We start from the raw sequence: 15,880 nt of genomic DNA on the forward strand, positions 1-15,880 counted from the left end.
ACAACTACATCAGCTGTCAGAGGCGACATGGGAGGGAGCTGCCAATAGATGAGCTTAACACAATACATACCGCTCTGTTTGCAGATTCGGATTTGAAGAAACAGCTGACATTAATGTATTCACTCTTTCCTCCATAGTGTACTCATCTCCATTTTCAGAACTGCGAAAGGCAAAACAGTCCACCAGGCAAATCCCACTCATTTTCATTTTCCATACCTGATAGTAACGTAATTTGTAGACAATATATCTTTCTCCTTTTCCACCCTAATGTTGTGTTGTGGGACCCTCCTTAATAAACTTAGAGACTTTTAAATGTCATCGGTACAGACTGACACTTGCCTCATTTCACATCCCCAATATTTCCATTTGAACATGTGATGTTTATTACAATTTGTTGATAAAAGATTAAACATTGTTCAGGTTATTCAAACAAAGTTCTTCTTCTTTGTTTGTTAATTACTTTATGGGAATCAAAATTATATTTTAAATAGTCTTATGATAAGCACATCATCACTAATCATGAAAAAACGATTGTGTATATGGCTGGCACATGAATGAATAGGTATGAATAAGGACAGCTTTCTTGTCAGTCTGCTGCCAGTGCCTATTATCACAGTCATTTCTGTCATTTATTACCATTTATTACCCTCAAATGTTACAGCAGGATGAAGGGTCACCGCTAATATTTTCTGAAGTTTTGGTTACAGTGAGGTCAAAAGAGAATGATAAAGTAAAGCCAATTTCCATCAAACAATTTGATAAAAACGTCTTTAACTGTGGACTGTGTGTGTGTTTCTGTTTCTGTCTCCTCCCAGGAGCCTCACAGGAGCAGACGCCCACTATATTGCTCACACTTGCATGTGCTGTGTCCTGCTGCAGAGCGCTCCAGCAGAAGCAGGGAAGAAGCTGCTGATAATAACAACGTCTGCAGTGCCACAAGGAAAGAATTCGACATTTCAGCAATAACAAGCTCGTCTGCAGACTTCACTGCCTTTTGTCCTCTTGGTTCCCGCCTACAAGCCGGAGGAGATGCCACAGCACATCATAAGTGTTCAAGCTGAGTTTATTCTTTTGTTGAACTCTCTGTGTCCAGTTAACTAAAGGCTTCAAGCTAGTGCATTCTGAATGAGGTGTTGATCATTCACCTCTTGAGGAAAGCGGCAATATGGACCCTTGAATGTCTCTCGGTCCTATGGAGACTTTTTCAGCCACTTGATCCATTGTAGAAAGTGCCTGACAGAATCATTAAGGGAGCCATCATCACATTAAAGGCTTTTAATGGTTCTGGGGAACTTACTCACTATTTTAAGACACAAAGCTTTTTTGCTCCTCTTCCGACAATAATGAAAGACTACCACTAACAATTTAAACTTGGCGTAACTCCACTGTTGCAGTGAGGACCTTGCACGGCTAAGTGCTGGTAATTAAAGCAAATGACAAACCAGCCAAGTAAAAACAGGAACACTGTCTCATTATTTTAAATCTAATTGATTAATTTTGATTAGCTGCATTAGGAGAGATGCATGTCAGAATCCCACCACGAGATTTACTAATGAATTAAGTAATCACTTCATTTAATAAAATGAAACATAAACCATAAAAACATGACACTCACTGCCATATGTTTCAGATATACAGGGTGTCCATAAAGTCTCTTTACAACTTAGCAGACAAATATGTGGTAATTACAAACTGAGGAGTAAATATTGAAGTTGTTTTTTTTTTTTTTTTTGCTTCATTTAATACAGCTCTGCATGGCCCCATTAGTTGCATGGAGCACATCAAGATGGTACTTGATTTCTTGCCATGTTCGCTGTAGCATTGCCTCATCAATGGTCGCAATGGCATCTGTGATCTTTTGCTTTAGGTCAGTGATGTCCCGTGTCTTTGTTTGATACATGATATCTTTAGCATAGCATCAGGCCATCCCTTCCAAGGGTTAGGGTTCGGGTTAGAGTTAGGGCGTTTACCACTACCTAATTCATCAACAGGGTGCCTCTAATTCACAAATGAAATGCGATTAAAAACTTTGATAACCACTGAGTACATAGAACAAATCTGATATCTCATCAATTGCTTTTGTAGTGATTTTTTTAAATTGCAAAGAGACTTTATGGACACCCTGTACAAACCAGGTTTAACTTCCAGATAATGTTGCAATTACATTTTTGACGTTCATATTCTGTCACTAACTGTGTTTTATCTCCAAATGAACCTGGTGTACACTGGCCAAACTTGATAAGGAAACCGTAGTAGGCATGCAAAAAAGATGCAGGATTAAGTGTTGTTCTTGTGCTGTAATTATGCTGCTGACCATATTAATCTGTTACTCAGCATAACCAATGGCATTGTTCTGGACAACCTGCACATTCTTGTCTTAGTTTTTCTGAAAGCTCAGCTGAGCAAATAAAGAAAGTAGAATCTTAGCAGCTGCAGCAAAGACAGAAAATATTTCTCATATTAAAATGTTAAAACAAGTGCAAATATATCAGTATAATATTCTTCATGATTGCATTTTGACAGCAAAAGAAGACCCTCTTATTTCAGATAAGGACTGAAACATTTTAGTTTTATCAAAAGCACATTAATCAGCCAATTTCTAATTGTTTAAGTAATTTATCACAATGTGCTGTTTTTCCCCCTTTTTTTTTTTTTTTTGTTCATAGAGAGAATATTTTTGTGCTTTGTCTGCAGGGGCCGTTTTGGCAAAATATGTACTATGAAGGTATTTCTGGAAAATTGTTCTGGGCATTTTCACTATAACACTCAACAATCCACTCAAATGACTTACACTTGCAGTGCAAGTCAGCATACTACAATCTTCAACATATTAGGAGAAATTCAGTATTTGGTAAAAGACATAAAAAGTATATAGACATCTTCAAAGACAGAACACCTGGAAAATGCATGTTCAAAAAGAAAAAACCCTTAAAACGTCCCAGGAAAAGAGGCCTTATTCGCTTTTCCTTGACTTCCCTAGATCCACCGAAAAAGAAGAAAGAGAAACTGGGTTGTCATGGCAACACTGAGTAAAAATAACACAAGCTTATTTTCCACAAGCTGAAAATAAAATGGAACAGGATTAGTTTGGACAAACAAGATCAAAATGGTTGCTAATTCACAGACACAAGAAGCTGCATCTCTCTCACACGGATGTATTGTAACGCCGAGGCCTCTGGCCATCGGCTCCCGTTATCTGACGGCGAGATCCCCTTACTCATGTGAAGAAACCAGCGCTTGTCAGGATAATGATTATAATAAAGGGAACGCTCACGCCCCACTAATTCCTCCATCCCAGAAGCCACTACAGCTGGTTTGTTTAAATCTTTTAAATCACAGCCAGCTAATTAACATTCAGAGAACAGTATTATAGCACAGGCGGCGCCTCTTAACAACCACCAACTTCAGGTATTTTACATGTAATTAACGAGCATGATGAAAAAGAGACTGAAGTGAAAATATTCATTTACCTCCCTCTTCATTGCAACCTTGGAGCGCATACTGTAGCAGTACTCGGCATATGGACAGCATGCTCAAGACGTTATTATGCAGCCATGAAGCATTGCTGAGAAAACAGACCTCACTTGTATTTAATCAGCTGCACAAACTATGTGCAGAAACCCGCCTTTTTTAATGCTCTGTAGTCAGAGTTCGGTTCCTGGATCTGTGAGATCAGTAAAAAACAAACGGCATTCTGCTGAGGAAGATGAGCGATGGAGTCAGTTTCTAACGCAGAACTGACAGACACAAACCAGAGGAGGAAGGTAAAGGAAGGGGGTGAGGGGGCTCTCTCGGCCATTATATCATATCTGTGCCATATTTTGCGTTACCCTCAGTGAGTCAGCAGAGCCCACCCAGTGAGGCTGTGTGGTCACACTTTGGACTTGGAGGACACTTCTCTCTCAAAATAGCCCATTTGTGATGTCATGCAGGCGAGGCTGCTACCATGGTGCTGACTGACCTGTACGCTTTCATTGCCCAACAACATGGCTGACTTTTGAGCCTCAACAGGCCACAAAAAATGGCTTTACTATGGCACATGCACATGTGCATGCTACAGAGAAACAGAGAGCAAGAGAGCAAAAGAAGGAACGAAACTCCAAATCCCATTACGCACTCAAAAACCATCATGTCCTTCATGTCAACACAGAGGAAAAATGCCACAATGGCTTCAATCAGCCCCGACCGAAATGCAGAGTTCATTCTTCACCAGAGGCGTTTTTATCTTTAATTAGAGGCGTGAGCAGCTGTCTACAACCCAAACCTGTTCTCTGCTGTTATGGCTCCCCTGCTCAGGAACACTGATGGTTTCAGTCCTATTCTTCCACCTCTAACAGCTAATTCCCTCCTTTTCCTTCAGGTAGATGCCAAAGTCACTGATCATTTTAAATCAAAAGGTTAGATTTTTTTATTTTAAAGAGTCGCAATTGCCCTGAAATTTTCATTTAAATATTTATGAAAACTCTGAAAGGTCAAAATTAGTCACGTTTTAACCAGCATACTCAAATAAAAAAAAAAGGTTATATTATCACTCCTCTCTTTGCTCTGCCTTGAATTGGGCCTTGATCGTTGTCTTTCTCTTTACCCAAGTACCGTAATTTCCGGACTATAAACCGCTTACTTTTTTCACACGCTTTGAACCCTGCGGCTTAAACCACTATGCAGCTAATTTATGGATTTTTATGGGTAACAAGCTTCATGTCGCCAAAACATTTAGCATCACATCAGACCAATGAAATTACCCAACAGGTCACAGTGGACCAGTGAAATAGTTCGAATTAAATTAAACGCACCCACACTACATTCTTCAGATCAGTCATCTATTTTGCATTTCATGCACACACCCTTATCATGGAAAACACACGAAGCAATGCATATGATGCAGCTTTCAAGTTAAAGTCGATCGATCTGGCGAAAAGGCAAAATCTTTCTGCACGTCTCTTTAAATTCAGTGGGTGCGGCTTATATTCAGGTGCACTCTTTAGTTTGCACCTGATTTCTTCCCAGGATGCCTCCGTTTTAGCATCTTCAAGACCAACTTAAGGTTGGACTCATACGACTCACTATTGAAAACTCGTTAGTCAAAGTTGGAAAGCATTTCCTGCTTTTCCTTCTTATGTATGATATTGAGGTGAATATAACTAATAACTTTAGGTTTGTACGTGTTGGGCAGAACAGAGATGACATTCTGGTTTCTGGGAAGATTTTCTCTTGGGTCAAATCAAATTATGAATAGTAAACAGTCTGTGGACTAGAGAGTCATAAAATCTTCTCTCAGCCTTGTTTGACTCCCTCCAGCCCCAAAAGAATCACCAGTGGAGCAGCCACTGGAAGCTCATGTTGTGTAGCCCACAGATCGTTCTAGTGTGCCATTGGGCTCCTAAAGTTTCCAAAGATAACACAAACTTGAGGCTAAGTTTTAAGGAAAATGTGGATGAAATGATGCATGATTTCCAATCCAGTGGGGTTTGAAGTGTTCTTGCCCCAGATCTGGTGGTAACGGGGCTCTGCAGTAACTTTTATTCAGCTTCCAGCTGGATGTAGATATCATTGGAGCCGACAGTGAAACCGATAACAGTAACCTTCACCTCTCCCCCACCCTGTGCTCCAGCAGTCTCATCCTCGCCTCTCGCTGTGTTGTTTTCCCTCCCAGCACTTTAATCTTAAAAGTGGCTACCCCTGATGAGGAAGACCAAAGCAGCCCCTGCACCGAGCACAGGTCACCAGCTCCGTCCTCGTGACCATGGAGCGGGGTGATATTATTGATTTCTTTGAGATCTATTTTGTCAGCTGCCGTTATCATCTATTATGTACCAAAAAGAGCCGGACATGAGGAGGAAAGGAGGAGGAGGAGATTCCAACCTGTTATGTAAGCAGCAGGAAGGACTTTCACGAGGTAACAACAATGTGTGGCACACAAGTCCACAGAGATCTTGGATGTTTTTCCTTTTCCTTTTTTCTTCAACTTTTTGTCTAAATTTGTCCATCGTGTCAGAGGGATGCCTGTGCAGATCTGGCAGGGGGAGCTTTTCCGAGAAATGAGCGAGATGAATGCTCTGTCATAGCCACGGGGAGTTGCATGACGTCAGTTGCCATTCATTGTTTGTGCACAGTTTTGTTGCACACATACACAGATGTATGAAGCTGTTTTTTTTTTTTTTCTTCCAGATGAATGCTTGCATAGATGCCTAGTTCTTAATTAAGGTAACCCTTTAGAGCAAGGCAGAGGTAGATTAAATGGCTGCTAATCCCAGGGATCCAGTCAAAGTGGTGGGAGGAAAGCATGGAGGAGGGAGAGAGGGGAAAGAAATTGAAAAAAGAAAGAGGGTTGGGGAGGCAGGAGCGATTGAGAGGTTCTTATTTCAAATCTCCCTGGATCCCCCATGGCACTGCTGTTCCGTCTGCATCCTTGACCAAAATAAACCATTTCGATCAAAGAAGCTCTGACCGTCCAGCGCCTCTCCTCATCAAAAACAAAACCCCAGCAGCTGCTGTCTGCCTCAGATAAAAACAGATCCAGTGCACTTTAAAATGACACATTGGCTTTGAAATTAAAAATGCCTCAATGAATAATAAGAAACACATACCCCCCCTGTCCAAGTGGCAAACTTGTTTTTCATGCTCTTATATAACATCTCTGTTATACTGCTCCTCGGAGAGGATGCCTTTTCTCACACTCTCCATTCTCTACGAAGACTTCCCTTAATGTTTTTTTATGCTTCTTGAACGCATCCCATGAGCACAACACAGCAGAAACAGAGTGTATTTAATGCAGTAAGACTGCAGTGAATGCACCACTGAGGCAGTTAAACCCGCCGTCAGCTCCATGTCTGCCTGCCACTCGGATCAATAGGTGGTGCTCTTGCATGGGCAGCTGAACTTTTCCCGTCTTCTCCAAGTCGCACATGACGCTCATCTGTGTGCACCGGAGACCGAGGCGGCTGTTTGTGTTGCAGTGCTGTGTGACCACACATTTATTATTAACTGATTGGCTACGTCATCTGACAAGAAGGGGGCAAGATCGTTTCCTTAGACGGCGATAAATGCGATTGGCCTGCGAAATAAAAGCGACAAAACGCCAAACGATGGCCGTTTGGAGGAGAAAGGTTCTTCTGGAGGCTGTTTTTCATTTCTGCAGGTAACGGCGCGGAGAGACGGGGACGGGGGGGGGTACGTGTCCACAAAATTACACCACCGAGGCTCGACAACGTGAAGCGGTCACACACACACACGCACACACACACACACACACACACAAGCGCGCACAACCCCATCCGAGCGCGCACGAGCGCGAGCGCGCGCCCGCGGCTTTCGGGGCTCCGAGTGCGCCAGTGAGTGTGTGTTTTGAATTCAAATGCAGCAACACACCGGAGCTGCAAATGCGGAGACCGAGAGGAGGATGGCGATCTTGGAACGGAAGAACCACAATTATTGTCCCTTTCAACCCTACACAAGACTGCAATGTTTTTCAGCAGATTCAGGTTCCTGCAGCTCTCTGCCTCACACCGGCCGGCAGAAGGAGCCCACTTCTGCTCCAGACCTGCCCCACCAGGGGCAATTGGCAACATTAAACGGGGTGATAATGATGAAGATGCACCTACCATATTGACTTCAGAGACCATGTCTATGCTGGCTATGTCTATATTCATCCCCACAGCCACCGGGGCACCTGTGAAGGAAAGCAGGCATTAATACAACACATATGAATTATTCTCTCATCATGTAAATTTAACAAATTCGTGACGCGCACAGTTTCCTCTCTGCTCCTCCACCTACAGGAGACTTGTGCACCATCCGCCCGAGGGAAAAAAAAAAAAAAAAAAAAAAACATCTTTAACACGCAGATAATGTCAAATGTTGCAATATTTTTTCAATGAAATGATCAAACATTGACGGACGTTGTCACGTTAAAAGCCTGTCCCATATCTCCCCATCAAATGAAATATGCCCGTCGTTGCTCATTGCTTAATTGGAAAGGCCTATTTGGCTGTGAAGGGGTGATTATGTAAATTAAAGCAGATTTTGCGATTCATTAAACATGTATTGCACGTCAGGAGGGCGTGAAAACATGACAGTTCATTTTCAATTTGCTCATTACCTCCGAAATCTGGCCTCAACCGAATGTCGTATCCTTTCATCAGTCTGTCCACTGTCTCTTTTACCAGAGGCATATTGCTCGGATCTTTCATATCCTTGACGCTGGGGAGAAAAAGGTGGTGTAATGCATAAATAGCCTATTAATAACACACGCCAGGCACGCTTTAACAGAAGCTACGTGACATGCAGAATAGACGACCGGGAAAAAAATGATAATGCAAAAAAATTTACCTTTGAGCCCATACAAAAGTCACTAGTAAGGAAAAAGTCAAAATCCCAAAGTGGTTTTTCCTGATCCTCCCCATCGCAACAGTTTTTGAGGTGGTTTCTGGATGCGAGTGAGGAGAGCGCACATCCAACTTATTCCAGACAGTGCAGAGGAGCCAATGAGGGGCGCATGCGTGCAGCCAGCCCAAGATCAAAGAGTGGAGACTGATGATGGTGGATGAGCAGTTTCCATTGCAGAGAAAAATATTAAAGGGACAAGTGGCTGGATAATGAAGAAACAAGCATTTGTGTCAGGAGTGAAAAGAACAACAACGATGCTCATTTTAGGCTGCTTTTATTGTTTTATGTTTATTACAGGACCTGAGTTTGTCTGTATCTTGACAAGGTCAAACAGCTGCACTGTGGGGATAAAATGCTTCGATTGTCAAGCTCACAGCAAGTTTATTGCTTATATCTCACATTATCAGGTAGTTTCAATGGCTAAAAAAGACAGCCAGGCTCCATTCATCAGACCAGCACTTTGAGCACAAACACCTGAGTCCAACCATCATGTGCTGTCCATACAAAAATAGAAAGTGAGTGTCAGCAAAACCAAGGGGTCTTATATTCCACTCTTCTCTGCAATGTTTCCAGAGGCCCTGCAGCAGATCAGAAGATGCAGAAGGAGTGCCGGAGCTCCACGACAGAAAGGTGGGATGGAAAACAAAATCCCACAATTGATTTCCTCAGGTTCAGTACATTTTTGAAGCCAAGGACGGATGCAAGCCTCCTCTAAATTGCTTTTGATCTTGTTGTAGTGGGAACTGAGCTTCTGTAGAGGGCAGGCTTCTGAAGCATTGGTTCACTGTTGCATCACCACCAGTTATAGCCATCACAGATTATATCATCTACTTCTATTTGATGTGTTTCTTGGTTTTTGTGTGTGTGTGTGTGCGCGTGTGTGTATGTGTGTGTGCGTGTGTGTATGTGTGTGTATGAATAATGCATGTGTATGGTGTCTGTCTTGGTTCAGGACCTGAGAAGTTGTCGTGTGCATATGTGTATGTGGTGGGTTTAGAGTGATTGAGGCCTGTGAAGGGCAGCTCTTCAGCTTCTGATCATAACATAAGTGGGCAGTGGTCACAGCCTGTGAAATGAATAGATGTGCAGTCGGAGAATAAATGAGTTTCTGATTCATTTCTGTCAGATGAGAGCAGTGTGAATGCTGAGAGCTTGTTCACAGAAGGAGAGAGGAGGATGAGGTGAGACTGCCTGGATGCTGCACGTGCCCTTTTGCAGGTCCTCTTAGTTTTCAAGATCCATGTCCCTGCAGGAGAGGCAGCAAGGCAGGAAACGTGAGAGGAGCATGCAGAAACCCCTGGTTCCACAGCCAGTTGCTGGATCTGCAGTATACTGCACAGCCAAAACTGTTAATGTGCTCCCTGTCCTCTCAGTGCCTTCTACAAAAGTACCAAGTGAGGGACGTGGTGGAAATGTGTAAAGGGTAGAGGTGTGATGCAGCTGCTCTGATGCTCTCCATCTTGTCGCTCATTATTCTGCACAACGTTATAAACAAAACAACCATAAAAATTCTCTGACAGGAACATGAGATGCATGATGAGCAGATTTGCACTCCCCAGTGTTACATAACAGATCGCTCTCTCTCTTCCATCTCGCTCCCCTTTCGCTCTCTCTTTTTGCACCACTTCTCTCTTTCTTTCTTGGACATGGAGCTCTGCGCTCTATACGTGGCTCACTTATAAGGCTGAAAATGAGTAGCCATTTATTTCATGTCATTCCTGTCGATTTCACCTGAGACAGACTCCCCCTGAAGAAACGGTTGTCATTAAAACAACTGGGGTTTTTTCCAGCACTCCAGAACTTGTATAAAAGAGGAGTGAACTTGATACATACTTTCTGATTCTGATTCTGATATTTTCCTTCTCAAATCAAGTGAGTGCTTAGCTGTTTTTGCATTGTAAATCTATGATGATGACAAAAGCCACAGTGCTGATGTCAATGCAGCAGCAATGCCACCTGACATCATTCTCCTCTTGTTTTTCTCACCTATAACTCCCTTGCCTGTTTCAGCGTTAGAAATTGATGTTTTCACCACTGAGGTAAAAGTCTCTGAGAAAAATAGCTGTTACTCTCCCACCAAATCTATCATAAGTAGGGAAGAGTGAGGTTTGTGACTTTGTGAGCCTTTATCCAAGCCTCAGGATGGGTCCCAGTGATTTTTGTCATTTAGCACAAACGGTTTTCGGACCTGCTGCCTTGTCAAGCACAACAAATGGAAAGACTTAAAGACTTTAAAGAGTTGGGTAACATGGGTAAATATGGCGGCAATATGTATGTTCAAGTCAGTTCATCAAATATGAGACATTTAGACCCTCAGTGGCTGAAAGATAAATGTAAGGGCCTTTCTGAATAAAATGCTTTTTTGTTATAGTGTTGAATACACAAATTTCTTCAGATTTTTTTTTTATTTTTTATTTTTTTGGCTTTTTCTCATTAATCCTAAATTTTATGTAACCATATTCAAGGTTACACACCAGGAACACTGGAACCAGCAATCATGATTTACAGTGGAGTGTTAGTAGTATCCTGCGTTTTTTTTTTTTACATTAAAAGTCGCTGGACTTAAAACTTTCTTAGCCTGTCCCTGGCACGCAGCTAGAATCCCATTTGTTTCAAATTAATTTTGACAATCCTTAAAAATTGGGTCACAGATGTATAAGTCATATGTAGCAAAGTCCAGATGATTTCCAAAAAGAACTGGGCAGTGCAGTCTTGCATGAGCAAGCACCAGTCAAACAGGAGTAAATAATACATTTGTTGGGGACTACTTTCAGATATGGATTATAGCGCATTTAGTGATCTAGTATTTATGGTAGTAGGATGGTGCATGTGGGAACCACTCAAAATAATCTACAGTGCCCATGTTACCCATCATGAAATAACATTTCAGTCAGTGAAGCTGTGTAGCTCATCGGTGTGTTTCGAGTATATTTTGAAACAATTGGCTACTGAGCCTTGAAAACAGAGACAATTTTCCTGAATAGGATCAATTAATCGTTGGGTTTGGTCTATTCACGGGGTTTGTTGTCATTAAATAAATTCTGAATATCATCAGCGCTGGACCTTTGAATGTGCCTTTGCCCTTTTAGGTTTCAGAAGTCAGACGGATGTACGGATATAACAGAGTGTTGCTGATATACCTGGCTTTCTCCATGGTGTCCTTGGCCAGGTAGATGTACCAGTAGATGAGGTTAAAGAGGGCAAACCCAAGGGGGAAGAGGACACGAGCGTATGTATCGATGGGGCTGGTGCCGGCCAGCTGCGGTATTTGAGGAAAAGCTGAGCCCTGCTGGAGGAAGATCGGCAGTGGCGGATCGTCTCCTGGTTCACTGCAGCACACTGAGTGGTTTCTCCTCTTCAGGCCTTCCCGAGGGCTGCTGTCCGACTGGTGGGATGGGGGCGGGGATGATTTTGGAGGGAAAGCAGGAGGCAGTGAGATTGGGTTACAGCAGGTTTGATGGTGCACAAAGTGAGGAAAGGGCAGTAAGAGTCATGTGAAAAAATAAAACAAATATAAAGGGTTTTTTACACTGAAAATACATTCTGTATACTGTATGCACATTTCGCCAGTATCCCTACAGAAGTCGTAGTTTGCTGGACGTCTATAGGATGGTTAGGTGATTATGCAGGAAGGAATGCCGGAGTTGCTCTGTGTTCTCACACTGAGGCTATTTTTAAAGCATCTAACCATGAGCCCTTCACGTGAGACAGATCCCGGGAGGATGCTGTGGTGGCTTACTGTATTAGCATAAAACATATGAGCACTAGAGCACTACAACAGCACATATAACTATTTAATGTGTATTGTGCCCTGAATGGTGAAAGTGGAAAAGGCAGGGTGACTACTTGGAAATGCATAGAAAAAGACTTTCAATCTGTATAGGATTTCTTGTTCTTGCATCTGAGTCTGAAGCTGTTGGCTTAGTGCTCATTATCAGCATCACTGCATCAAACTCTCTGCAACACCAAGGAGACTCTGTAGCTCACCGTTACTGGTGATGTAAATGCATTTGAGACGCCGTCTATATGTGCTGCACTTCAAATAGCAAATGCTGATGTTGCTGAGCAGGTTATGTTTAGCCAGAGTTTAGATAAAAAAATATTGTACAATAAAGAATCCCATATATTTACTTCAGTCACACAAAGACACAAGGTATGTGTATATGGTGGGCATGTATCCTGGTTTGTACATGCAGCACAGTGCATTATTGTTTTTTCTGATGTTACTGCACGCACATATATATGCGTGCAGTAACAGTTATGCAAATTGGTGATCAGAATATATATATAGAACCCGCAAACTCCATACAGAAAGGCCCCAGGCCCAGGAACCAAACCCAAAACCTTTTTGTTGTGGTGTCCTGGGGCAACAGGCGCTAACCACCACATGTTCAGATTTTTTTTCTGTGAAATATTTCAGTCCTTCCTGAAAAATAAGACCAGTAAATTAATTGTTACTATTTACTCTTACTTTAAATTTTTTTTTCATGTTTTATTGGTAATAAAAAACTGAAATGAGTTAAAGTCTATCCATTCAAGCCTCTTTTGACCATTTTGTAAGATATCATGAATTTTCAGTTAGAATCCATCCCCCTTAAAGATATAAAGTTAGCTCCTCACAGAAATTGTGTCGTCATTGTCGTCACTGCCGGTAGCCAACACCTCAAGCTTGTCCTGCCTGGCTCTTTGTTTCTTCAGACGGTTGGCCTGGAGGGTGGCAAAGTAGTTCACTGCTGCAAACTCGACAAGGGCCGATGCCACAAAGGCGAAGCACACAGCGATGAACCAATCCATGGCGGTAGCATAGGCCACTTTGGGAAGTGACTGACGAGCGCTGATGCTTAGGGTGGTCATTGTGAGAACTGTGGTGATGCCTTGGGAAAAAACAAGAATGCACATGTATTCTGACATAGCACAGACAAATTGTGATATCAGGCATGATTAGTAAACATTAGGGACATACCAGCAACTGTACGTGCAGGAACAGACTCCTTGTTAATCCAAAAAGAGACTTGTGACAGCACAACAACCATTATGAGGGGGATGTAGGTCTGTATAAGGTAGTAGCCAATCTTCCTCTGGAGGTGGAAATGGACCACCTGCACAGAGTAGTGACCTGCAAGATAAACAGCATGTGCGAACAAAGCAACCCTGAGGGGCAGAGCAGGGTAGCACAGAGCAGTTGCCCTTGCCTGCCCTTGAAACTGGGAACCGGGGGAAATGTATAGGTGCATTGCTGCTGTAAGCACTGGAATAGCAAAGTAATTGTGAGGGAGCATGGGAGAGACAGAAGAAGGAAGGGAAAGAGAAAGAAAAAGAGAGCAGGATAAAAATGAGGAGAGAAGGAGGAGGGAGCACGGCAGATATTTGGAAATGGGATAAATTCAAGAGGAGGGAGAAGAAGCGAGTGAGGAGGGGGCAGAAGGAGTGTATGCAGTGTCACTATGCGTAAGACTGCCCTGCTCCCCCTAACACATGCATGCAGACGTTGTTGTCTCCCTCACTCTCAGTGTTTTATAAAAGGGGATCATCTCTGCATTTTGGAGACTGCCTCATCCTTTTCCTCTTTATTCCAAGAATATGCTGGGTGCACAGCAGGAGAGCACTTCTGCTTCTCGGGAAAAGAAAATGTACACAGAATCATCACAAACATACCCACCACACACAGACACACACACTAGTCCATCCTTACTCCTCTGTGCTGGTGCATTCACTGGGCTTTAAACCCTGTAGTTCTTTTTTAAGGCACACCATATGCATTAGGCCTTGACCACTTAAGCACCTTAGATGGCTGCTCAAGGAAGTCTTTGCTTTTATATCAGCTCTACTGAGGGAGAGTGGTGGACACAAGTGCAGAGTTTGAATAGACTCATTTAACCTCATTCTACTCACAGATTTATCATCTCATAAGGATTTCTTAATTAAACTTTTGAGTGCGGGAACAACTGTAACTGCATGCTGATAACGAGAAATGGAACAGCTGACAGTAAGCATTACCTGTATTTGATTTGAATATCTCACTGGACAAAGTCTGTCCCACTAGATCATACTGCAAAAGGCTCATAGACTCTTTGGGACACTCCACAGATGCTATCGGGCCTTTCTTCCAGGTGAACTTAATTTCACTGCTTGTGTAGGCATCTATAAAGTCAAAGATAATTTGACACTTAAAATGCTGAAATGTTGGTCACATCCACAAATTTGGGCGTCTCAAAGCATATCTGTCGTACTTACAGCTTCCAAACCTGAGAGGACAGGCATGGCCGTCCATGGGGAAGTCCATCAGCCTCATAGGACATTCTGCACTGATTGTCAGTCTAACATGAAAATTACAAAAATCAGTCTTTCTTATTCAAACAAGTTAAGCTTGTGATTAAAAAAGACAAAACTGGAAACTTAGAAATATCACCTCATGGTGTAGAGGACAGTCCCGTTTTTCATGATACGGAAAAGCTTGTTGGGTGTGGTCATGTTATGGGAAATTGACTTCTTTGAGTTTCTGAAGAAAGTATCTGGCGTCCATATCTTGTCTACCATAAGATTGTTCAGCCGCAGGATTTCAGTGGGGCCCTCAAACTTCAAACGCTCATCAACCCACATCTGTCGGAAGAACATGTCCATAGTGTACTCCTGGTGAAACAATATCAGATTTTAGTAGATATAAAATACATTTGCCTAACCTTCCTACCTTGAATTCTCACAATAAATGTAAATCTTTGTTCACTACAAAGGTGAATTTCCTAACCTGCATTTATAATTCAAAAAACACATTTCAACTTGCAGTGGAAGGTGAGGAAAAATGATGAGGCAATGATGGATGCCACTCATCCCAGATAATCATTAATCACTCCATTCAGTCATTTCCTCTGTCTGACATGTTGTCATATTGATTTACAGGCCATCAATAATAGAGTTATAGGGATGGTCAAACAGATTAAAGCTCATTAGATGGTCTCATGGCAGATTGCCCATAAGGCAGGCATTCATTGGTCACTGGAGCGCTGACATTTCTCACAGTCAGCAATTACATATCTTCTTACAGAAGTAGCATCTCACCATCTCAACATCTGAAACGGGTCCGAAGCTGGTGACAAAGATGTCTGTTTTCACCTCTGTAACACCACCTGCAACAGCCACCAACAAATGTACAGTAAAACACCAACACGCCAGTGATAGGGGGCACTTTATCTTCATTTATGAGACAACGCTTGACTTTTGAATTACCTCCAGATCCAGGTCGTAATCTGTTGTCGTAACCATCCAAAAGTCGATCCAAAATGCGAGTGATGTTGTCTGAATTGACCTTGTCATTTGCACTTACATTCCCAAGACTGCAAAGAGAAAAAACTACTCCTAGACTGCGTGAACTGAGACATGTGTTCATGTAAAGAGAAAAGACTTACCTCATCCAGCAGACTAAAATAGCTAAACTTAAAGTCAGGACAGCCATCCCTGCCAACATTTTATCACCAAATTTCACTCAATTATCTAATAA

The 15,880-nt window shown here is 42.4% G+C and overlaps 2 protein-coding genes across 3 annotated transcripts in view; both read right to left on the reverse strand.

The window, feature by feature from the left end:
- The window catches only part of gabrb2a (gamma-aminobutyric acid type A receptor subunit beta2a), a 30,225-nt gene extending 21,823 nt beyond the window's left edge, over positions 1 to 8,402 (reverse strand). For both annotated transcript variants that reach the window (XM_029511758.1, XM_029511757.1), the window contains exons 1-3: positions 8,329 to 8,402; positions 8,099 to 8,199; positions 7,602 to 7,669 (exon numbers count right to left, since the gene is read on the reverse strand). In XM_029511758.1, coding sequence (XP_029367618.1) covers positions 7,602 to 7,669; positions 8,099 to 8,199; positions 8,329 to 8,402 — 243 coding nt within the window. The remainder of the gene's footprint in view (positions 1 to 7,601; positions 7,670 to 8,098; positions 8,200 to 8,328) is intronic.
- Positions 8,403 to 9,537: 1,135 nt separating this feature from the next.
- Positions 9,538 to 15,554, reverse strand: gabra6a (gamma-aminobutyric acid type A receptor subunit alpha6a). Its single transcript, XM_029511759.1, has 8 exons — positions 15,442 to 15,554; positions 14,795 to 15,015; positions 14,620 to 14,702; positions 14,383 to 14,526; positions 13,349 to 13,501; positions 13,006 to 13,259; positions 11,526 to 11,770; positions 9,538 to 9,631 (listed from the first exon to the last, which is right to left on the reverse strand). Exons 1-8 carry the CDS (start codon positions 15,442 to 15,444, stop codon positions 9,610 to 9,612), a joined length of 1,125 nt encoding a protein of 374 aa, XP_029367619.1. The 5' UTR covers positions 15,445 to 15,554; the 3' UTR covers positions 9,538 to 9,609.
- Positions 15,555 to 15,880: the final 326 nt, after the last annotated feature.

This window comes from Echeneis naucrates, chromosome 10 (assembly GCF_900963305.1).
Source record: "Echeneis naucrates chromosome 10, fEcheNa1.1, whole genome shotgun sequence".
Lineage (NCBI taxonomy): Eukaryota > Metazoa > Chordata > Actinopteri > Carangiformes > Echeneidae > Echeneis > Echeneis naucrates.

Excerpts from the sequence above, each read along its gene's own strand:
- gabra6a (XM_029511759.1), bottom strand. Across the intron at positions 14,527-14,619 it reads TCCTCTCAGGTTTGGAAGCT|ATGCCTACACAAGCAGTGAA; the intron begins GTAAGTACGACA and ends TTGACTTTATAG. Across the intron at positions 9,632-11,525 it reads GACACCATGGAGAAAGCCAG|GGACATGGATCTTGAAAACT; the intron begins GTATATCAGCAA and ends CCTCTCCTGCAG.